Source organism: Aegilops tauschii, chromosome 3 (genome assembly GCF_002575655.3).
Source record: "Aegilops tauschii subsp. strangulata cultivar AL8/78 chromosome 3, Aet v6.0, whole genome shotgun sequence".
Classification (NCBI taxonomy): Eukaryota; Viridiplantae; Streptophyta; class Magnoliopsida; order Poales; family Poaceae; genus Aegilops; species Aegilops tauschii.
The window spans coordinates 592526843-592551502 of NC_053037.3; the positions used below are offsets into that span (position 1 = coordinate 592526843).

The 24660-nt window shown below is 46.1% G+C and overlaps 1 protein-coding gene and 1 long non-coding RNA gene across 4 annotated transcripts; both read left to right on the top strand.

The window, feature by feature from the left end:
* The first annotated feature begins 7617 nt into the window (after window positions 1-7617).
* Window positions 7618-14851, top strand: LOC109780207 (crossover junction endonuclease MUS81). Of its 3 annotated transcripts, none has more exons than XM_020338788.4 (15): window positions 7618-7922; window positions 8842-8939; window positions 9114-9192; window positions 9325-9411; window positions 9504-9620; window positions 10659-10819; window positions 10918-10989; window positions 11072-11142; window positions 11222-11328; window positions 11846-11906; window positions 12469-12627; window positions 13442-13521; window positions 13677-13911; window positions 14003-14089; window positions 14271-14851. In XM_020338788.4, the coding sequence occupies exons 1-15, from the start codon at window positions 7711-7713 to the stop codon at window positions 14373-14375; spliced, it is 1731 nt and encodes a 576-aa protein (XP_020194377.1). In that variant the 5' UTR covers window positions 7618-7710; the 3' UTR covers window positions 14376-14851. The 3 variants fall into 3 exon arrangements, with proteins under 3 accessions (XP_020194377.1, XP_020194378.1, XP_020194379.1); XM_020338789.4 differs by having other exon boundaries at window positions 7619-7922; window positions 10918-10965; XM_020338790.4 differs by having other exon boundaries at window positions 7641-7922; window positions 14220-14430.
* Window positions 14852-16009: 1158 nt separating this feature from the next.
* On the top strand, window positions 16010-17462 carry LOC120976251 (uncharacterized). Its single transcript, XR_012181081.1, has 3 exons — window positions 16010-16106; window positions 16738-16824; window positions 16903-17462. It is a non-coding gene; the product is annotated as an uncharacterized lncRNA (long non-coding RNA).
* The last annotated feature ends 7198 nt before the right edge of the window (window positions 17463-24660 follow it).

Consider the following 24660-nt stretch of genomic DNA (forward strand, 5'->3'; position numbering starts at 1 on the left):
CTGTCAATGACCGCGTCATCCGGGAGATTAACTCCCAGCTGAGACAAGCGGTTGTGTAACCCAGACATTTTGAGTATGTGCTCACTGACAGAACTATTTTCCTCCATTTTACAACTGAAGAACTTGTCGGAGACATCATATCTCTCGACTCGGGCATGAGCTTGGAAAACCATTTTCAGCTCTTCGAACATCTCATATGCTCCGTGTTTCTCAAAACGCTTTTGGAGCCCCGGTTCTAAGCTGTAAAGCATGCCGCACTGAACGAGGGAGTAATCATCAGCACGTGATTGCCAAGCGTTCATAACGTCTTGGTTCTCTGGGATGGGTGCTTCACCTAGCGGTGCTTCTAGGACATAATCTTTCTTGGCAGCTATGAGGATGATCCTCAGGTTCCGGACCCAGTCCGTATAGTTGCTGCCATCATCTTTCAGCTTGGTTTTCTCTAGGAACGCGTTGAAGTTGAGGGCAACGTGGGCCATTTGATCTACAAGACATATTGTAAAGATTTTAGACTAAGTTCATGATAATTAAGTTCATCTAATCAAATTATTCAATGAACTCCCACTCAGATAGACATCCCTCCAGTCATCTAAGTGAAACATGATCCGAGTTAACTAGGCCGTGTCCGATCATCACGTGAGACGGACTAGTCAAGATCGGTGAACATCTTCATGTTGATCGTATCTTCTATACGACTCATGCTCGACCTTTCGGTCTTCCGTGTTCCGAGGCCATGTCTGTACATGCTAGGCTCGTCAAGTCAACCTAAGTGTATTGCGTGTGTTCCGAGGCCATGTCTGTACATGCTAGGCTCGTCAACACCCGTTGTATGCGAACGTTAGAATCTATCACACCCGATCATCACGTGGTGCTTCAAAACAACGAACCTTCGCAACGGTGCACAGTTAGGGGGAACACTTTATTGAAATTATTATAAGGGATCATCTTACTTACTACCGTCGTTCTAAGCAAATAAGATGTAAAACATGATAAACATCACATGCAATCAAATAGTGACATGATATGGCCAATATCATTTTGCTCCTTTGATCTCCATCTTCGGGGCGCCATGATCATCTTCGTCACCGGCATGACACCATGATCTCCATCATCATGATCTCCATCATCGTGTCTTCATGAAGTTGTCACGCCAACGATTACTTCTACTTCTATGGCTAACATGTTTAGCAATAAAGTAAAGTAATTTACATGGCGTTATTCAATGACACGCAGGTCATACAAAAAATAAAGACAACTCCTATGGCTCCTGCCGGTTGTCATACTCATCGACATGCAAGTCGTGATTCCTATTACATGAACATGATCAATCTCATACATCACATATATCTCATTCATCACATCCTTTTGGCCATATCACATCACAAGGCACATGCTACAAAAACAAGTTAGACGTCCTCTAATTGTTGTTGCATGTTTTTACGTGGCTTCTATAGGTTTCTAGCAAGAACGTTTCTTACCTACGTAAAACCACAACGTGATATGCCAATTTCTATTTACCCTTCATAAGGACCCTTTTCATCGAATCCGTTCCGACTAAAGTGGGAGAGACAGACACCCGCTAGCCACTTTATGCAACTAGTGCATGTCAGTCGGTGGAACCTGTCTCACGTAAGCGTACGTGTAAGGTCGGTCCGGGCCGCTTCATCCCACAATACCGCCGAAACAAGGTAAGACTAGTAGTGGCAAGAAAAATTGACAACATCTACGCCCACAACTGCTTTGTGTTCTACTCGTGCATAGTAACTACGCATAGGCCTGGCTCATGATGCCACTATTGGGGATCGTAGCAGAAATCAAAAAATTTCTACGCATCACCAAGATCTATCTATGGAGTTTACTAGCAACGAGAAGGAAGGAGTGCATCTACATACCCTTGTAGATCACGAGCGGAAGCGTTCAAGTGAACGGGGTTGATGGAGTCGTACTCGTCGTGATCCAAATCACCGATGACCGAGCGCCGAACGGACGGCACCTCCGCGTTCAACACACGTACGGAGCAGCGACGTCTCGTCCTTCTTGATCCAGCAAGGGGAAAGGAGAGGTTGACGGAGATCCAGCAGCACGACGGCGTGGTGGTGGAAGTAGCAGGGATCCCGGCAGGGCTTCGCCAAGCGCAAGCGGGAGGGAGAGGTGTCACGGAAGGGAGAGGGAGGCGCCAGGGGCTAGGGTACTGCTGCCCTCCCTCCCCCCTTTATATAGGCCCCCTGGGGGGCGCCGGCCCTGGGATCCCATCTACATGGGGGGCGGCGGCGAAGGGGGGAAACTCCCCCCCAAGTCAGGTGGGGCGCCCCCCACCCCCAGGGTTTCCAACCCTAGGCGCAGGGGGAGGCCCATGGGAGGCGCACCAGCCCACCAGCGGCTGGTTCCCCTCCCACTTCAGCCCACGGGGCCCTCCGGGATAGGTGGCCCCACCCGGTGGACCCCCGGGACCCTTCCGGTGGTCCCGGTACAATACCGATAACCCCCGAAACTTTCCCGGTGGCAGAAACTGGACTTCCTATATATAATTCTTCACCTCCGGACCATTCCGGAACTCCTCGTGATGTCCGGGATCTCATCCGGGACTCCGAACAACTTTCGGGTTTCCGCATACTAATATCTCTACAACCCTAGCGTCACCGAACCTTAAGTGTGTAGACCCTACGGGTTCGGGAGACATACAGACATGACCGAGACGGCTCTCCGGTCAATAACCAACAGCGGGATCTAGTTACCCATGTTGGCTCCCACATGTTCCACGATGATCTCATCGGATGAACCACGATGTCGAGGATTCAATCAATCCCGTATACAATTCCCTTTGTCAATCGGTACGTTACTTGCCCGAGATTCGATCATCGGTATCCCAATACCTTGTTCAATCTCGTTACCGGTAAGTCACTTTACTCGTACCGTAATGCATGATCCCGTGGCTAAATCCTTAGTCACATTGAGCTCATTATGATGATGCATTACCGAGTGGGCCCAGAGATACCTCTCCGTCATACGTTGTGACAAATCCCAGTCTCGATCCGTGCCAACTCAATAGACACTTTCGGAGATACCCGTAGTGCACCTTTATAGTCACCCAGTTACGTTGTGACGTTTGGTACACCCAAAGCACTCCTACGGTATCCGGGAGTTTCACGATCTCATGGTCTAAGGAAATGATACTTGACATTGGAAAAGCTCTAGCAAACGAACTACACGATCTTTTGTGCTATGCTTAGGATTGGGTCTTGTCCATCACATCATTCTCCTAATGATGTGATCCCGTTATCAATGACATCCAATGTCCATAGTCAGGAAACCATGACTATCTGTTGATCAACGAGCTAGTCAACTAGAGGCTTACTAGGGACATGTTGTGGTCTATGTGTTCACACATGTATTACGATTTCCGGATAACACAATTATAGCATGAACAAAAGACAATTATCATGAACAAGGAAATATAATAATAACCATTTTATTATTGCCTCTAGGGCATATTTCCAACAAAGAGGGCGTGAGAGCTTCGAGTGCTTCAGGAGGGGAGGGAAGGGCATGTGATGGCCTGGGGACCGCGTCCTGTGTGTGGTTTGTTGGGTTGGCGTGGGTCTGTAGCTGGATTTCCTTTTCCGGGGCCAGGGGGACCGAATCTTTCCTTTTCTGGTGGTGGCCGCTCGGGAACGCTAGGGAGCAGCTGGCCGCTCCTTAGATGTGTCCTTTTTTATTTAGGGGTAAACCAAACTTTATTACTCAACTGGAAGGTTTACAGAGATAATAAAAGGGTCATGGGGAGCCCCCAGCCACAAATGGCGACACTGGTCTAAAGAACTAGAAAACTTTGCTAAACTGTGAGCATCTACATTCATTGCCCTGCCTTCAAACACAAACTCACATAGTTCAAACTCCGCAGCTCGAGCTTTAATTTCTCTGATGATTACTCCATATCTTGCCCTAGTGCCTTCTTTTATCTCGGAGACAACCGATTTGTAGTCGCATGAAACAACAATTTTTTGTAAAGAAAGATCAAGTGCCAGAGCCAAGGCCTCTCTACAGGCAAGAGCCTCTCTAGTGTTGCTGGGTCAATAATTCTAGGAAAAACCATGGCTGACGAGACTAAATTTTTTCACATATGATCCATGCACACAGCTGAAGATGCTCCCCTATTGCTGTTCCTTGATAATCGCCCATCAACTTGGATTTTTGCTGCTCCCAAGGGGGGTCGAATCCACGCTTGCCTATGGCCCGAACTAACATGACCTCTTGCTGTGCTAATTACCTGGTTTCTGCATGGGGCTTTAACCAGGTCCAACTCTGAGATAAAGCTATGTGCAAAGGAGTATGTCGCGTGGGGGCTCTGGCTGACTCCTTCATGAATCAACTTTCGTCTAGCTGTCCAAATAGCCCATAATGTCACCACCAGCTTGATTAGACTCGCATGTGGTAGTGTCTCAATCATAACAAATATCCACTGTTTTGCGTTTGGCTCGTGAGTTGCCTGAAGATGGTGCAAAATTTCAGCATCCCCTAGAGCCCATACACACCGAGCCACCCCGCATTCTAGGAGCGAATGACGCCATGAGTCCGGGGCACCGCATAACTGACAACTATCATCATCAGACATATGTCTCGTGTGGCGCACATCTTCTGTTGGGATTGAGCATTTGGCCAATCTCCACAAAAAGGTCTTAACTTTCCTTGGTACTTTGAACGGACCATAGTGATGTCCAAGCTTTTGCTTGAGCTTCGTGGTCAGATCCGCCAGTGTTTCACTCAAGCCAATCTTCTTGCCGTTTCTTCGTGTCAACAAGCATTCTATATGCAAAACGGACCGTAAAACTTCCATTTTTCTCAAAATTCCATGCCTGGAAGTCACTCATATTACACGTGCACAATGGAATAGATTGTATGGCATTAGCATCGGCCGCTACAAACACTTGATTTATGAGTTCCTGTTTCCAACTTGCGCTTGTGCTATCAATCAGATCCTTTACCAGTGTTGGTGTCAGGCAAGCTATCGGCCTCGTTGTCACACTTCGGGGGATCCAATTATGTGTACAGATCCTCGTGGTAGATCCATCTCCAATCCTTCTGATCAGTCCTTGGGCAGGCACATCACTCCCCTCAAGAACAGCCCGCCAAATTTGGAAGGGATGGCTGCCCAACTCAGCGGTCAAGATAGACCCGTCTCGAAAGTAATCCGCCTTCAACAATCTAGCACATAGTGAATCAGGGGTTTGCAAGAGTCTCCATGATTGGCGTGCCAACGATGCTAGATTGAACAATTCAAAATCTCTAAAGCCTAATCCGCCCATAAACTTTGGTTAAGTCATTGATTTCCATGAAACCCAGCTTGGCTTCCGTTTACCTTCTTTGCTTCCTCACCAGAACTGCCTTATCAGTTTATTCAATCCACCCTTTTACTTTGTTCCAAAGCCTATCTTTGAGATATTTAAACGCCCCAAATTTTGAAGTACCTATGTCAGAAGGCATACCTAGGTACTTGTCATTCAAAATTTCGGTGGGAACATGCAGAATACCCTTGACTTCCTCTTTGATATTCGCTGGGCACCCTTTGCTAAAAAATATCGATGACTTGGATTTACTCTCTGTCCTGATGCATTGCAGCATTGATTCAACAAGTTTGATACCTCAACCGCCCCCACACCATTAGCTTTGAAGAACAACAGGCTATCATCTGCAAACAAAAGGTGATTAACATGCGGTGCCGAAGGCGCCACTTGTACCCCCACCAATCTGAGATGACTGGTTTAAATTTTTTAAGGAGGCACGAAAAGCCCTCTACTTTCAACAAAAACATGTAGGGGGAATCCGATCTCCCCGACGAATAACTCTTGGAGGTTTAAATTCATCTAACCTTTTCCCATTGAATAAAACTGAGTAAGAAATAGAGCTAATAAGATTCATGACAATATCAACCCATCTATGTGAAAATCCCAACTTACTCATAATAGCTCTCAAGTAACTCCATTCAACTTTGTCATAGGCCTTCATCATGTCCAGTTTCAAAGCACAATGATGGTGTTTCACAGCTCTATTTCTCTTCATGAAATGAAGGCATTCATATGCCACTATGATGTTCTCTGTTATCAACCGCCCAGGGACAAACGCGGATTGCTCTAAAGATATAATATAAGGGATCACTTGCTTCAACCGATTATCGGAGCATAGCCATTGGTGGTGCTGACGGGGATATGCACTAGGGGTGGCCCATCAAGAGGACGCGGAGGGAGCCTAGGGCAGGGGCCCGTAAGGCCCAGCAGAAGGGCGTTGCATGGAAGAATTGGGATTCGAACTAGGCACGCCTAGCTCAACAGCGTGCCACCACAACCACTAGACCAAGCTAACTTGGTTGTTCCACTAGTAGCAAAACATAACTATTTCACCATTATAAAAAATTATTCGAAAAAAGTTCACAAATTGAAAAAAATCATAAATTTCGAAAAAGTTCATTCATTTGAAGAAAAAGTTCATTGATTTGAATAAAAAATTCATCAAATTTTAAAAAAGTTCATCAAATTTTTTAAAAATTTCACCAAATTTTTAAAAAGCATCAATTTGAAAAAAAGTTCATGGAATATGAAAAAGTTCATAAAATTCTAAAAAAAGTTCATCAAAATTAGAAAATAGTTCATCGATTTTTAAAAAAGTTCACCGATTTTGAAGGAAGTTCATTGATTTTATTAAAAAAATTACAAATATGAAAAAAATCATCAATTATGAAAAAAGTTCACGAATTTGAATAAAAGTTCGCATATTTTGGAAAAGGTTCATTGTTTGTGAAGGAAAATCATCAATTTAAAAAGAATCCGCCCATTGATGAAAAAATAAAAACTGAATAAAAATGCCTAGAAAAAGCTTCGTACTAATAAAAAAAATAAACAAATATGTCTCAGCTGATGATATGTCCTAGTGGTTAGTGCGGTTCTGTGCCAACAGAGAAGTTGCAAGTTCGAAGCCTGTCGTGCACATACATTTTGCGAGTTTATTGAAATAAAATGGGCCAGCCCAGGTAAGAGCGCCTTTAACAGAATACATGTTAACAGGCACTGAAGGCGCCAAATACGAAATGCTCATGTTGCCTCCCAAGTCACGAAACTGAAAGTGGCCTGAAAACTGTCTAATAGGTCAAGCAACACACGGGCTGGCGTGCCGGCCCGATTAGCTATCGGACCTCCACTAAAAAAAGCTAACCGGTTGTGCCTAGGTTGCTAGGCGCAGCACGCGGGCCGACATGGCACAACCCATTTACTAATCGTGCCCCTGTCGGCTGAAAGCGCCAAATAGGAAATGCTCATGTTGCTTCCCAAGTCACGAAACTGAGAGTGGCCTAAAAGACTGTCTAGTAGGGCAAACAATGCACGGGCTGGCGTGCCGACCCGATTAGCTAACCCGCCTCCACTAAAATAAAGCTAATCGGTCGTGCCTGGGCTGCTAGGCGCAACACGCGGGCCAGCATGACACGACCTTGTGGGCTGAATGCGCCAATAAGAAATGCTCATGTTGGCTCCCAAGTTTACTAATCGTGCCCCTGTGGGCCGTGTCGTGCCGGCCCGTTTGGCCAGCCTATCACCCGCCAACTAAAACCTCCGAACCCACAATAATGGCGGGCTCTCCCTCCCCATTCCCAAATCCCAAACCCTAACCCCCCCTCCCCCCTCCCCACACCCCGATCCCACGCCCCCCAACCGCACGACGCGGATGGCGCCGTCGGTGCCGAAGAAGAAGCGCAAGGTGAATCTCCCGGAGAACGAGGAGGTCGCGGCCAGGATCTTCGACAAGAGCCGCTCGATAGCGTCCCAGCAGCCGGGCGGCCTCCCGGAGCACCAGGCCCGCGCGCTCTCCGCCGCCTACAGCGGCGTCTGCACCGCCAAGGAGCCCGTCCGGACCGCCGGCGACCTGGCCCGTCTCAAGTGCGCATTTCCCTTCCCCATCTCTCTCAGACCCGTTTCCATTTACGCCGTTGCGATGAGGCTAGGTTTTGGTCGATTCCGGGGTCGTGTGATTTGGATCGGGCGGCGTTGCCGCGCTTCTGTGCCCTAGTCATACGCGAATCGGGAAGGCTTATTTATTGTTATATGGTGTCACATTGCCGCTCCAACACGAATGGATCGGTTTATGTAATGTGCCTTAGGCCTTAGGTGTTTTTTACTTGTGCCGATTTGATCTGAGCATGCATTCGGTTTGCATAGCTATGGAATTATAAGTGTCAGTCCCCATATGTTTATATGCTCTGCTGCATCCATTGATTTGTTCATAGTAAGTGTACCATTGGTTTAGGTCATAGTCAAGCCTAGTTGCAGGAGTAGGGGCAGCAAATGTATCTGAAGAGGAGGAAGGAGAGAAACAACACCCAAAATGTAGACTAGGAAAAATAAGCAAGCCAAGCCATCATCTTCTGCCTATCTTCCCCCCTCTTAGCTAGATGACTCCACAGCCGCTCTGCTGCGTCCATTGATTTGCTGCTGGTGTATGCTGAAATCGATTTAGGCCATGACCATTTTTTGAATCTGGCGAAATGTATTCATATCACGTTTAAGCTGCCATTCAACTTTGGATTTGCCTGCAAGTAGATAACCTGAGAAGTGCTATTACAGTATACCAGTATGGCTTTGGTTGTGACTTTTGATCCATATAGAACTCTGTACCTTTCGTTTTTCTTTTCTGTGTTGAATCGAGAGTCGGAAATCGCATACTAGATTAATGTGTGGAATGTATCCACTACCAAATGTTACTTTCTACATTGAGTTGCATCAATTTTTCAGAAACTTTGCATTTTCTGAATTAGTTTGATCATTGTTGTTGCCTCTTCGGTTCTATTATTTTTTTCAGGGGCGTTGGAGGTTGGGTTGTTGACGTCATGAAAGACTGCTTTCCAGGGTCCAGCCTTGATTTGTCTCCTCCGAGAAGTAATACACCAGGAGAAACGGGTAATAGTTTACAACTTTCCATGATTACTCGCGTGGCCTACAAATCTGCTCTTTCTTTTCTTTTCCATCATCAGGCTTATGTTTCTTCTTCTTCTTCTTCAGTTTTGTCAACAGTCAGTTTAATGGAACAGGTTTTATTCATTATATCTTAAAGGGTACTGTCCTTTTATACAGGAAAGAAAAGAAAGCGAAACAAACCCTATGTGCCACAGCTGAATTCAGCTGCTTACGCAATAGTGATCACACTCTACAGGTATGATTTTCTTGGGGGTCTAAATTTTGTTATTCTCCTGACAGAAGTAGTAGCGACCTTAGGACAATGGGGAAGTAGGAAAAGTTAACTGAATATGCAAGAGGAGATGCTGACAGTTGATTTGTCCCCTAGGGAAATGATAAGAGGGACGGAGGTTATGAAGAAGCAAGAGCTTATTGATGCCGCTGAAGCCAGTGGTCTGTCGCGAAAGGCAATAGGGTACAGTTTCAGCGATTCAGTAAATCGCATGGTTGCTTATTTCAGCTGATATATTAGTGCATCACTAACTATGTCCGTTGTACTATGAGCAGCCCAAACAACTACAAATCAAAACACGGGAATTCTGGTAGTGACTTCTACACTGGATGGAGTTGCATGAAAAACTTAACGGAAAAGGATCTCGTTGTGAAAAAGAGTAACCCTGCAAAGTAATGTACTAGGCTCACCCCCATGTTTATCTTACCTTTTCTATCATTTATTAAATTGGATCTTTTAGAGGGATAGACCCCATATGTTTTGTAGTCACTTATTATATCGTACAAGTATTATTACTTGTTCCATCACAGACTATTGCTTTATACTGTACTATTGCAGCGCTTCTAGGTATTAATTGTGAGCTTTTGCTTAGTCTGATATGGACTCGAACTCAAGGATTGGGGATATCAGAGCTATATAAACTATTGCACCTGTATCCCTGAACTTGACTCCTCTCATTAGAGGGTTCATAGGGTTCTCACGTTTTAAGTATGATCGTGTCTGCACTAGTTTATCTGATTCATGCTCCCACAGCACTCACCAGATACAAAACCCTTTCACCTGTTTTGCTCTGAGTGCGGTGGACTGGATCCCAAATGTGCCTAACCTCTGATATGCTTCTGCTGATTGGTATATGGGTTTTCTAGTAATTTAACTTCTATCAAGAAACATTTCTACTTGATTTTTTTTCCTTTGTTGGTTGGAGGAAGTTTGATATAGTGTGGCAGTAAGTCATATATATGCTAGCAGAGAAGCAACATCTAATAGTTTGCTATTTGATGCTTGTATGCACTCTAGGTAATATAATATCCTCTAATCATTTGAGCAAATGAAGAAAATATATCTGTTAAAGATACAGCTCTCATGTGGCATATCATCAATTTTCTATTGATGGAATAGAAGCAGGCATGTATGATTCCATAGCTCCTTTGAACTTGTTGGGTCCACAATATGAACCTGAAACACGTTTATAACAATCTTGCACATGCGGCCATTTTGGGAATGTTCCAGATATATGCCAGTTTGCTACATGAACCGGATCCTGCTCAGTATTTTGGTCCTACATTTTATTTCCACCCCGAGTACAAGCAGAAGTTCAGTCTGTTCAGTTTACATTTCTTGTTTCTAGCTGGGACTTTATTTGCTAAACACACACATTCTGTTGAGATACCAAGCATAAACTTGCGGCTTACTGTATGAGTTTGTTTTAGGTATTACCTAACAGAAAAAGGCAAAGAGACTGCTCGCATTTGTCTCGCAAAGTCTGGATTAGACGATCCTGCAGGACCTTTCATGGCGACCGGTCATCCTGAAAGTGTTATGCTCAGTGATTCAGATTCTGATGAACAAGAAGGCAGCAGTCCCCTGATAGGTATTAGTAAAGTTTTCAGTTCATGCAGTATGAGTTTCCAGATAACTGAACATTGTACCCCTGCAGCTCTATCATTAATTTCATTTACTCAATTGCAGGTTCCGAGAATTTTTCTGAAAGGAGTGGACTTCCAAACTCGAAAGCAGGCAATTCCAGTTCCTTTCCTACCAGTATGCTTTCTTTGCAGATAATATTATGTTCCATAAACAAAATATTACTCTCTACTGATATTTTTAGTTAATGCCCTTTCAGACAATGGCCGTGCTACTAATTCTCCTCTTTCATCTCAAGGAATGTTCGGACAGCAATCATTTAGTGCAATGGTACACTTGAGTTCCCCTTTGAGTACCCATTTTCTTTTTCAAATGGAACATAACACAATACTTTCTTTTCCATCGTCAGGGTTCTGCTGAAAACTCTCTACTAGCTATGCCACCTCGTCAATGTGATGAAAGTTTTCTGGATACTTATGAAGTGGTGCTGATATTGGATGATCGAGACACTTTTGGGTCTGTATGATCATACCTTACTCATGAGTTATTGTATATTTCAGCTGTATGTGATCTTTAAGCAGGAATGGAAACAAATAAGAATTAAATGCCCCCACCCTGTCCCTTCAAAAAAACTTTTCAGGATCGTAAGCAACTGAGGATTGGATGTGTACCTGTTCTCGCTTGCCCACGATTCGCAATGGCATTCCTTTCTTCACGTTTAATTTTTTTTTCTGTTAAAATGAGGAGGTCATGGGCTATCACGTGTTTATCTACTTACTGGAATTGTTAATTTGACCACACTTTGATTCATTTCCTTGTGTTACTTAAACTATTTAACCTTCTGTTTCTGTTAACGTTTAGTGTGTTCACATGCATATAAAGTTTTAGATTCTGTATGTTGGTTAATTGTTCAAATTATTTTTCAAGGAAACAAATTGATTGTTGTTGCACCCAATAGTTTATCATGTTTTATTTAATCATTCATCTATGCATCAGAATTCAGTTCTCTCATGATTGCTCGTATTTTGTGCAGGGCTCGTGCCAGAAGAAAAGTTGTTGATAACATACACACGCAGTTTGATGTACCTGTAAAGGTTAGTTGGATTGAGAGTGAACTCTTCTTTGTTTAACCCTACTCGCTCTTTCTATTTTTCTTGTGTCTAATTCATCAGTACTCTGGGTGTAATCCTTGTACATTTCTTCAGACAACCAAAATACACTGCTAAAAGTTATCACCATGCATCAACATGGCTCTAAATTAAATGCCCTGTACTGTTGGATTAATTATCTACTTCCTCCGTTCCTAAATATAAGTCTTTGTAGAGATTTCATTATGAACAACATACGGATGTATATAGATGCATTTTAAGTATAGATTCATTCATTTTGCTTCGTATCCAGTCCACCTAATGGAATCTCTACAAAGACTTATATTTAGGAACGGAGGGAGTATTTTTGAATTTTTTGGATTAATTATCTGATATGTTTGGTCGCTGCCCCACTGTCTTGATGATTGCTGACTGCACCTTTTTCTTGCTTGTGTACAAGGAGACAGCATAAAATAATCTAACAAAGTTGATTTGCGTAGATTGAACTGTTCATATAACGTGCCAAAGAAAATGGTGCTGATCCTTCTGTTCGAACCATGTCATCCAGATTAAACACTTGCCTGTTGGAGATGCTCTTTGGATTGCTCGCCATAAACAACTTGGCACGGAGTATGTTCTTGATTTCATTGTTGAAAGGAAAAATGTGGATGATTTGCTTGGCTCAATTAAAGACAACAGATACAAAGATCAAAAACTAAGACTGAAGGTACCATCTGAACTACTCCCTCCGTCCCATAATATAAGAACGTTTTGACACTAGTGTAGTGTCAAAAACGTTCTTATATTATGGGACGGAGGGAGTAGCTTTGAATTTTTTTCATAATATTATAGACCTTCCATCTTAACTTTCCCAGTTCTTTATGCTTTCCATTTCTCAGTGATACTGATAAGAAATTTTGTATCATAGATTATCATTGCTTCATGCGATAATCCTGATCAGTAGTTGTGGCAACACAAACCATTGTTTTGATTGTTTGGGTCATGTTGCAAATAAGTTGATGGGGATAGTCATTAGAATGTTTGGCGGCACAGGTATGGAGGCATCTCTAAACAGTTAGATAAAGACCCTTTTTTTTAACTTTGACGAAGAGCAGCAGTGCATCGGATAGGTGCTTCTTTTTTTTTAGATGAAGAACTTTGTGTAACTTGTATATGATATCTTGTTTTTTTAGATTTCAATTGGGTTCCACACATGTTGAATGTGAGGATGAATGTTTCACTACGACGTGCTGAGTGTGTCTTTTGACCAGCCATGTTTTACCCCTATGATTTGATATTGCTTCAGACTAATCTTAGCTGAGGAGTTTTTTCTTATTCTTTGTTATCATTAACTGAAAAACATAGCCCATATTTGGGTATGAGATGATGAATGATGATGTTATTAGCAGACATAAGCTTGAACCTGTAGATTGTGCATCTCTTCCCAAAGAAACTGTATTTCTTGTCCATATGTTTGGGTTTGCTGGGTTTATTTTAGCAACAATACAATGTGATACTTCCATTTGTTTGACCCGGCGCAGAAATGTGGGCTAAGGAAGCTAATATATCTAGTTGAAGGGGATGTAAACACTGTAGATGGATCAGAGAGCGTTAAAACAGCGTATGTACTCTTCTCATGAAGCTTGGATGATCATGTTAGCCCCTGAACGGCAGTACTTTCTTCTCTTTGTTTAACATTATTAAATATTGTTCCCAATGCTTTGAATGTCAGCCGTATGCCCTATTAACTACTGGTCCATATGCCTTGTATTTCAGCTGCTTCACTACTGAGGTTCTTGAAGGATTTGATGTCCAAAGAACCAATGGGTATGCTGACACTGAAAAGAAATACGGCCACCTCACACGCTCTATAATTGATTACTACAGAACAAACTTCTCTGCTGGTGCTGACACCTCTCGACTTTGCCTGACCTACGATGAGTTTGTGAAGAGGTGTTCTGACCTTGAGAAGGTCACTGTGAGCGACATATTCGCCCTTCAGCTTATGCAGGTAACTGGGTGGCTACAGCCACCTTCACCAAAGTTTGCCGGGTAGTCCATTTCATGCAGTAGTTTTCTCATTTATTGTGCATGTAAATCAGGTGCCACAAGTGACAGAAGAAGCTGCTCTTGCTGTCACGAGTCTCTACCCCACTCTTCTCTCGCTTGCTAAGGCGTACGCCATGCTTGTGAGTCCTCTTCTCCTTTCAACTTATACAATGTTCTTTACATATACAACTTATATAATCTTTACTTATTGGAACATATGTGACCAGTGTATGTACATCCTTAGCTGCTCCTCGTGCTATTCATGTACAGGACAATTCAACATGTCTGTAGAACTATAAGTTTATCCTTGTAACTTTGAAGGATGGCGATAGGCGTGCCCAGGAGGAGATGCTGAAGAACAAGAGCGACATGGTCAACGCGGGGGCTAGCAAGAACATCTTCAAGCTCATCTGGGCGGAAGGATGAACTCCTCCCTGGACGTACAACTAGCTAGTTTCAACCTTAACGGCTTAACCGGTCGGTCTTTTGGTCACCGTCGTGATGATTTCAGCAGACCACCAACGCAGCAGGACTGACTTTCAAGTTTGGAAGGTGAAATGCAGGAGGGATCCTTTCTGTGTTGTGTGCCCGTTGCCTTGCAAAACTGAAAGTCTCGGAACATGTAATTACCGTACCGTACCTCCTAAAAATTGCCTTAGCGTAGCCTCGTCCCCTGTTTAAATTACTACTCCATCCGTTTGGAATTACTCGTCCAAGAAATGAATGTATCTAGATGTATTTTAGTTGTAGATACATTCATTTTTGTGACAAGTAATTCCGAACGAAGGGAGTACTAATATATGTTGTAGAATTTCATGCCGCTTGAACATTATGGAATCGTCGTGTTAGCGTAGTGCATTAGCGCTTCATGTATATAGTATCAGTAGCTCTTGTCTGTGTCAGCTTGCATCGCGTGTTGTCTCGTGTCATCTCGTTGCTTGCCTGAGCTTTTTCTACCTGGGTCGCATGGTCGCCTCTACAGATTGGCAGGTTAGTCTGCGAATTTACATGCGAAAAATCATGCCGCTACTGGAGGCCTACACTTACCGAAACGTACTTCCTCCGTCTGAAAAAACGTGTCCTTCAAATGAATGTATCTAGCATCAAGTTAGTTTAGTGCTAGATACATTCATCTGAGGGACAAACTTTTTGAACAGAGAGAGTATTTCCAACACAACAAGATTTCCCCTTTGTCAATTCCCAGTCTCAGGCTCCTACCCTCTCAATTCCCGTTCCCTAGTTTTAATTCCCGCCCCAACCAAACGCGTCGGGCAGGTATGGGAATTCGGCCTGCTGACGAAGTGGGGCTGTGTAGAGCTAGAGCCCATGGTTTTCGATCCATGTGCTTGCTGAAACCTGAGAGCGTTCCTTGGTCGGCGCCGTGTCGTCCGTAGTTCAAAGCATCCCGTGGCCTACTCAGAGTCAGAGTATAGCATCCCGTGGTGACATAATCTCTTGGCGAGTTTCTCTTCGTCGCCATGTTGGGCCTACTCAGAGCAGAGCATCCCCGTGGTGAATCTTACTGAGAGGTGCATGGGCACGGAACATGGAAGATTATATATACCATATATAAAGAAAGAAGAAAGAAAGCAAAGAATCGCAGCCATATACCGCTTTGGGCGCATGGAGCCAAGCGGGAACAGACCGCCGCCCCCCAAGTAGCTGGCTACACGCCACGCCATGCGGAGCCACAAGTCCAACGCCAAGACAAACGTTGGTGTTTGTTGGCGCACGAGGGCCGGCACAGGCGGACAAAATTACTGTTATGACCTAAAAGGCTAACAAAATCCCGATTTGACCTCGTTTCAAAAAAAATTCGATTTTGACCTCTTTGGGAGACGCCAACATCCCTGGCGTCTGGGTTGCGAAGCAGACGCCAGGCACCCTGGCGTCTGGCCCCTGGCCCGCACTGCCCGCCTGCCCGTTGACCTGCTGACGTGGCAAAGGGGCCAGACGCCAGGAACCCTGCCGTCTGGCCCTGGTAACTAGATAACCGCGCGGGCCAGCCCACCCATCCCCGTCTCAACTTCTCCTGGCTGCGCCTCACGAACAGAGGGGCTCTGTTCGTCGCCCCTCCTCTCCCTCACCCCCCTCCCCCCTGATCTACTCCATCCTCCGCTCAAACTCGTAGATCTGACCCCCCCAAGCTTCTTTGAGGTATTGTCCCCCATTCCCTCCAATTTGTTTTGGTTTTCCCCTCTTTTGTTGGATGCATTATTTCACATTAGGTGATGTTAGATTAGTAGATGGTTTCTTTGTTTTAGGAAATAGTTTGTAGTTGATAGATGATTTGGTAGGTAGTGTAGTTGGTAGATGTTTGTAGTTATCCACCAATAGACATAGTTTGTGATTTTTTTTGAATTATAGATGGATGTATGCATGTGCTAGTAAATTAGCTATATGTTGAATATATAGATGGCATAATATTTGTTTGAATCTGAGAAGGCTACTTTGGCAAGCAAATATATTTAGAAAAAATATTATATGTGTGAAGTGGTATGACAATATAGTTGAATATATAGATGGCATAATTTTATTTGCAAAAGAGATGATGAAATTTGATGATTGTGTGTGACATGATTTGTTCAATAGAATGGCGGATGATGATTATGAAATTTATTTGATGGTGAAATTTGGTACTCTAGATGATATGTGTGCATATGTAGAAGAAAGAAATGATGTGGTTATGTGTGAGAAGAATGGTGTGTTCATATGGCATAACTTGAAGAAGGAAATAGTATTGTTTGATATTGTTCATGTATTCATAGATGTTTGTGATTTTTTTAAGATGGCGGATGATGATGGACCTTGGTATGACGGATTAATCGATGAGTGGGATAAGGAGCATCGTGCTCGTGCCATTGAGAAGGGACAGGTAAGAAGCAAGACTTATCAATTCTCGTTGTTTCTCATTTGTGTTCTTGTATTGATTAAAACATCACTTTATTTGCAGCTTGTAGTTGCTATGCGCATGAGGGGTCATTCCGCTGATGACTTTACTTACGACCCGCGGTACGAGCCTTACATTCGGAGATTGGGTCTTCTCCCATTCGTGTTGCAGTTTAAGCGACGCGCTCCGCCGGTGAACCACGCGGCGCTGACCACACTTGTGGATCGTTGGAGGCCGGAGACTCACTCGTTCCACCTTCCATGTGGGGAGATGACGATGACCCTAGAGAACATGGCTATGATAAGCGGCCTTCCTATCGACAAGACCGGACGACAATGCTGAAATGCCTCCACACATTGTCCATAACTCCAGAAGGCACGGTGGAACACTCCCTCGTGATCCTCGACCACATGAAACATGCCCGGGTTCTTATGTGCAATCGCGCCCAACAACCTTGGGAGCTGGTTGTATGCTTCTTCATAACCACCATACAACATCCTAATAGCATTTGCCTTTGCCTTCCATGCTTTCCCATACTTGACTTCATAACCAAATTGTTTTTTCACCGTCCGCATGAGAAACCTCACTTTCACAGTGGGATCAAAGCCTATGTCTTTCATCCATTTGTATCCGAGATACTCAGATGTGAGTTGATGGTGTGTCGTTCGAAGTCGTTTAGATGGCGGTTTGCACCTATGAGTGGCAACACAACTTCTTAACACCCATTCTTCGGTTTCTTTAAGATTTCTTGCACGAACCTTCCATGGGCATCCTTCTTGCTCACACTTCACGGTGTAACGCAACTTCATGTGGGAGTGCTCAACATAAATTGGCCTATGGTTCCGAATGGCATAGTCAGCCAACCAAAACTTCAGCATAGGCAAGCTCAGGAACTTCACTCCTTTCTCCAAATAAGCATTCTCGTCCTCATTCTCCACCCTTGGTTCTCCTGGATCCGGGCATGGTGTTGGCTCAATCGCCGTCATTCTCATTCCACCGTCAACAACAACTTTATGGGCAAGGCTGAGATCTTTAAACAAGTGAGTTCTTTTTTCTAAGCCCGTCAGCTCAAAGTGGATTTGGTTTTCCTCCTCTGTGAATCCATCCTCGTCCAACTGTTCAACTGGACCCTCGTCATCCGAGTCATACGCATATTGACGCCTAAAAGGCAAGTCACGATCCATGTCCTTTTGCGCTATGTACGCATCCAAGTCACCAACATCATTACCATGAAACCCTTCCTCTTGCTCTTCGTCGTCATCATAAGCATCTTCATCCTCTTGAATTACTTCGTCACTAGCAATCACCTCAACTTCATTTGCTTGGCTAGTTGGTGGTTGGCTAGAAGCATTGGGGGCATACAACTCAACCTCATTTGCTTTAATAGATGGTACACGGGGACGTGGTTGGCGATAAGCATTGGGGGCATCAACCACAACCCTATGCTCAACAAGTGGCACCATTGTCCTCTCGCTCATGTCATCCATTGGGGAAGAGACATGCCGGTTCAAATCAAAGGTAAACCGAGGAGATTCAACCTTGGTGGCAAACAATTCAAGTGACTTGTCTTCCGATTGGGAAACTTTTTCCTTGTATACATCCCAATGCAAATCCGAGGTGATAGGCATACTTTTCAAGTGAGATTTGGCTCCAACTCCAACATCATACCTTCCTATTAACTTAACATCAACATTGGTGTCCATCCACTTTAAGACTTGTCTCACTTTTGCAACAACATCCTCATAGCTAGGGCTTGTATCAAAAACCAATGGTTCCTCACCCGTGTCGGCATTGTTACTCAAGAATGCCTCCTTGTCCATGTAATGAACATTAACAAGTCTCTCCATCTAAAAATAACATGAATGCATTTAAGACTTCAATGAGAATTGGTGTTTATCCAAATACATCTCATTATATCCAAATCATATCAACACTAAATTATTGGTGATGTCCACAAAAGTATCACTAATTAACACACACTAAGCAAAGTTAACCCTAATCACTAACTAACCCTAACCCCCAATCTTTCTACTCAACAAGCATATATTCCTACTACACACCATGCATATCACTATATTATCAAAGTTAACCAAGCCATTCACACTAACATAAGGGAGAAAACATGAACTAGGGTTCCACCAACATGTATAAAATGCAACCAAAATAACAAGATTTAACCAAAAATAATTGGATGATTTGGGGGAGATTACCAAGAGCAACAAAGTGATGGAAAGATCCACCTAAGGGATGCACCTTTTGGAGAGGATTTGAGGGGGAGCTTGAGGGGTGGGAGAGAGTGTGAGAGCTCCAAGTGTTCTTCAAGCTCGGGTTGTGGATTGGGGAAAGTGTGTGGGGTGGGTCCCACACACTCTCCCGTGGGTTATCCAGTTACCAGGGCCAGACGCCAGGGTTCCTGGCGTCTGGCCCCTTTGCCACGTCAGCAGGTCAACGGGCAGGCGGGCAGTGCGGGCCAGGGGCCAGACGCCAGGGTGCCTGGCGTCTACTTCGCAACCCAGACGCCAGGGATGTTGGCGTCTCCCAAAGAGGTCAGAATCGATTTTTTTGGAAACGAGGTCAAATCGTGATTTTGTTAGCTCTTTAGGTCATAACAGTAATTTTGTCCGCACAAGCCTGTGGGTTTTGGCTGTGCGCTTTGTTGTCATTCGTGCAAACCAGATGGGGACAATGGGGTCGCTGGCGTGTGCTTAAATTATTAGGGTTTGGATGCTTTTCGTGGTGCCCTCTACGTGTACGTGTTGCAAACTGTCAAAACGAAATCAATTCCTTGTTGGCCGTACACACGAGCACTTTATTTATCTAGCACCTCCTCGCAGCATCGCCAACTGGGCTTGGCTAAGGGTGACGAAATCATTGTTCTAAGTTTTTTTGGCAAACTTAGAGCATCTCCAGCCGTTGGCCCCCTAGAAGGCGCTAAAAATCGCCGCCTGGGGGCGTACCGGCGCTAACCGCGAGCTGGGGGCGTGATGCTCTCCAGTCGCCGCGCCCATGTTATTTTTGAAAAACAAAATCCGGCACAAACAAGGCGCAAATTCAACCAAACTTCGGCGAGTTCATACATATATAAAAATATTTTACAAAAGAAGAAAAAAAACACTACTAGACCCGCCGTCGCCCTCGCCGTTCCTCGCCGCCCGCCGCCCTTGAAGCTCTACATGCCGAGGAGCCTGTAGAACTGCGTGTAGTCGTCGCCGTCGTCATCACCTCCTCCGCGGCCGCCATCCCTGCTGCTCCCCTCCCCAGGGACGCGCGGCGGGTTGGACGGTCCGGGGACATCCTCGTCCTCGTCGCTGCCGAGGATCACCACGCCGTTCTCGTCCTCGCGCCCACGCTGGCGGGCGGCTATCTCCTGCAGGGCTCGGCGCTGCCGGACCATCTCATCGCGGAGGTAGTCGTCCCGCGCCCACTTTAGGGCGGCCTTGTCGGAGAAGCCGCACCGGACTATGGTCTCATACTCCGCGGGGAGGCCGGGCTCCACCTTCGGCCTGACGAGCCGGGCAGAGGTGGGGGAGGACTCGGCGATGCGGACGCCAGAGCTGCGGGAGCGCTGGCTGATCGGCGTGTCCTGGGGCTCCGGCTTTACGGGGAGGAGGGAGGGAGAGCCGGACGAGCGGCCAGACGAGGAGGAGGACGCCGGGTCCATGCGTCTCGGCGTCCACGAGCTCCCCCGCCGCCGGGAGAAGGAGGAGGGGGGGAGTGGGGTACTCCAGCCTGGGCGTGTTGCCGCCCTCGATGTACTCGAGGACGGCCTCCAGCGTGCGACCGGGCACGCCCCACCATCGGCGGCGGCCGTCGGAGTTGAGCCTTCCGAAGGGCACGACGCCGTTGGTGGCCTCGAGCTGCTCGGCGTGGCGGCAACGGAAGTACTACTCCCACAGCGGGCTGTCGGGGATGTACCTTGGCCCTTCCCTCGCCGCCTGCGGCAGAGAGGACCGGATATGGGCGATCTCCGCACGACGCGCCGCCCCGGTGGGCGGCGGTGGCACCGGGACCCCGCCGGCGCTGATCCGCCATGCCGGGGGCACCCGCATGTCCGGCGAGACCGGGTACTCGGCCTCATAGAGAAGCCAAGCTTCGTCCTTGTGAAGGTGTCGGCGGCCGAAGCCGTTCGCCGCCGCGCCATCGCCTGGAAAGCGCTCGGCCATTGGGTGAACTGGAAACGGTGAGAAGAGAGGGAGGAACGGGGGCATCGGCAGTGGAGAGTCTGTGCGTCACCGGTGCGGGAGGGGGCGGCTTATTAGGCGGGGCCGCCGTGTGTACGCGTGGCGGGTGAGGGACGCACGTCGACCGGTCTTCACTGCGCCGCCCGTGAGGCATCAATGGCGGAGGCTGACCGGCGCGGCAGCGCGCGGCAGCTTTGGCATTGATTCCGCCGCGGGAACGGAGGCGATGAGGACGACGAAGCGACGAGAAGAGCCGAGTCGCTGCCAAGGAGGGCCTGCCGATTTTCGCACCAAAAATGATTCGGCCGGCGCCCCCAAGCGCCCCCAGCGCACCAGGTTCGGCCTGGGTCCGCCGGCGCCAATTTCGTCCCGAGCCGGCGAAAATTGGGCCTTTGGGGGCGCGACTGGGCCGATTTTTCGGCGCCGGCAGCCGAAAAATCGCCTGGGGGGCCTTGTTGGGGGTGTGGCTGGAGATGCTCTTAGAGAGGCTGTTTGGTTTGGTACTCGTGCGCTATTTGCTTCCAGGTCTAGGAGTGTCACACTTTATCATATAATGTTGTCAAACTTGCATAAGATTAGTTCTTCAAAACGAGAGACACAAATTGGCAAGCCTAAGGGTGTGTTTAGTTGCATTCTCACCTCAGCATAGTTGTTTCTACTTCATGCATGCTCAACTCAACACCCCTCTTCATGCATGCTCCTAGTGTATTTGTGCTAAGCTAGTGTGGACTCATGCATACTTCATACACTCTACCAAACACCTAAAAGTGGGTCGAGAAGAAAACTCTTGGGCACACGCACCCTTCATACACCCTACCAAACACACCCTAAGAAAATCTTGACATACTTTTTGAGTGTATGTGATGTAGGACCCTAGTGTGGCTTGAACCAAACACACACGTAAGTTGATTAAACTTACCTGACCTTAGGTATGACAACCTTTGGCAAACTTAGTCTCAAATTAAACAACCTCTCAGTTTGCCCCACCTAAGCAGAGGCACGTGTGGCGAGACATGAAAAGTGTGGCGGCTAAAATGAGCGCCACACCTTAGGCGAAAATTTCTACTGGCAAAAGCCGTTTGGAGGTGTGACGAGCTAAACCTTGGTAAAGAAACAAACATCTTTCTAGGAAGCTGTGGCACGCCACCCCTTTGGCGTGGCTAGCTAAGGCTAGCAGCCAAACAACCCCTTAATACCTTGGTTTAGATTTTTTTTCATATTTAATTCTTTTTTGTCACGCCAACATCTCTGGCATCTCAGTTGCACAGGAGACACCGGGGTGCCTGCCGTTTCACGTGTGATCCATCCTCTGCAATGTCTCGTTAACCATCCTACGTGCCAATGGGTAAATGTCAGGAACCTCGGCGCCCCGCCTCCTAAACGTCACTGGCCATGGTGTTTTGGTCTGATAAGTGATCCACCCGCACAGGCCCAGCCCACACATCTTCCCTATCCTTTGTCGGTCGTCGAACGAGGGAACAAAGAGAGCTTCTCTCATGCCCTCTCCCCTTTTCCCTCAGCAAATCATCTAGATCTCCTATTTTCACCCGTCGAATTCATGGATCGACATTACCAACTTGCTAAAGTGTTTGCCGCCGTACTCTAAAACACCATCCAGGCCTGCCATGTACTCGTCCATCGCTCACTGTCGTGGAATAGCCACGGCAGATGCCCTTGTGAAAGGACTTAGTCGTGGAGCCATCGCAACTAGGAAGCTTAAAGGGGTTAAAGCGGGACAAAGGACACGAGGGTTATACTGGTTCGGCCCCTTACGGTGAAGGTAAAAGCCTACTCCAGTTGAGGTGGAATTACTAGGGTTTCGATGACCAGGGAGCGAATCCGCTATGCCTGGCTACCGATTTGATGTTACCTCCCTTAAGCCGCCGGCGGGTTATCCCCTTATATACACGGGTTGACGCCCCGCGGCCTACAGAATCCCGGCCGGCTTATAAACAGTATCCGGCTCGGTAACTAATTAATCTTGCCTTGCAACACAAGTCATGCCATTATGGCGGTTTATCACTACGGGCCTTAAGTCGCCTACGGGCTTTAGGCCCTTTATTGAACCGCCATCTTCAAGCTTGATATTGGGCTTCATATAATGAATTTCTATAGCGTAACCCGGCCCCTCCTGGGCGGGTTACACCAGTAATTATACCCCCAACATTAGGCCCCAGATTGATTTGAACCGGTTCATGTCAATCTTCAATACTTTAAGAAAAACCTTCTGGCTTCTGTCTGTGCAAAGTTATAACCTGCCATGACATCATCTTCTGGATTCATGATAACCCGCCATGACGTCATCTTTCATTAAATTCATTTTTATTCTGTCATATCTCAACGGATCTTTATCTTAATGACCATCCCGAAAATCGAGGCGTCGGAGTAGCTGGATATCCATGTCTGGCCTCCTCGTTTCTCACGCCCTCTCTGTCAGTCTTTCCTTATAAATAAGCACGACCTTTAGGTCTTTCTTCATTCTCCCCCTTTCTGTCATCTTCTTCCTCTCGCGACTCCGCTGCTGCTCGAGCTCCGCCGCCGCCGCCGCCGCAGCAGAGCACCTCATCTTCGTCGATCTTGGCCGCTGCATCAACCTGAATCGACCAGAGAACGGCGGCGATCCTTCGCAGTAGATCTACAGCCGTAAGTCTTCACCTTCCCGCACTTCAGATCTGCATTTAGGGTTTTCAAATTCTTCCGTGTTCTTCATGGTTCAACACAGTTTCTTCGTAGTTCCTCCACCGCGGCTTTATTTGATCCAAAAGTAGTATGGAACTCATGCGGTAGTTGCTTCGCATCCATTTTCAATACTAGCAGATCCCTTTTGCTTGTAAAAAGACCTCATTAGAGCTCACGAACTCATCTGTACTAGTTTTTAGGTCTAGAATATTTTCTTTTCTGAACCACCGTTTGATCCAAAATAGCAACTGCAACCTGTGAAACCTGTTTGTGCGATACTTAGGCAAAAAACTGTATCCATTATCCATGGCGGCTCTTACCGCCGGCTTAACGAGGCAATGCTCAATGAATGATTCTGATCACTCATAGTGGATTTAAATAATTTAATTGCTACTGTTTCTCATGACGGCTTAAACAATCTAACACAATTAGCCATATATCATTAGGCCCCTTCGTAAGCCGCCATCTTGAATATGAATTGAAGTACTTTCTCCGGCTTAAATTTGAGCCGGAAATTTTTATTTTGTCATAGGCTTCCATCCTTCATAATGCCGCCCAAGGCTCCCAAAGCACCCATCACATGCAACTGGGTTAAATCCACCGTCACTGATAGCATCTTAGACGGTTTTGTGAAGAGTGGTCATCTGCCGAAGAAAGAGATCTTGTCTTATCGTGCTCCTGACCCGTCAGAAGAAAAACCTCAACCCAAGGATGGGGAAGTTGTCATTTTTACTGATCACATGAGCCGAGGCTTTGCTCCACCCGGCTAAAAAAATTTCAGAGACGTCTTGCACTTTTTTGACCTGCGGCCTCAAGACATCGGACCCAATTCCGTGTCAAACATCTGCAATTTCCAAGTATTCTGTGAGGTGTACCTTGGAGAAGAACCCAACATACTACTCTTTAGAGAGTTATTTTATCTGAACCGTCAAAACGAATGTGCCCACGGGCCCAGTTTGGA

Bases quoted from the DNA above. Each gene is read 5' to 3' on its own strand.
- LOC109780207 (XM_020338788.4), top strand. From the start codon at position 7,711: ATGGCGCCGTCGGTGCCGAAGAAGAAGCGCAAGGTGAATCTCCCGGAG. The intron at 10,820-10,917 runs GTATTAGTAAAG...ACTCAATTGCAG, and splicing joins AGGCAGCAGTCCCCTGATAG to GTTCCGAGAATTTTTCTGAA. The intron at 11,907-12,468 runs GTTAGTTGGATT...CATGTCATCCAG, and splicing joins AGTTTGATGTACCTGTAAAG to ATTAAACACTTGCCTGTTGG.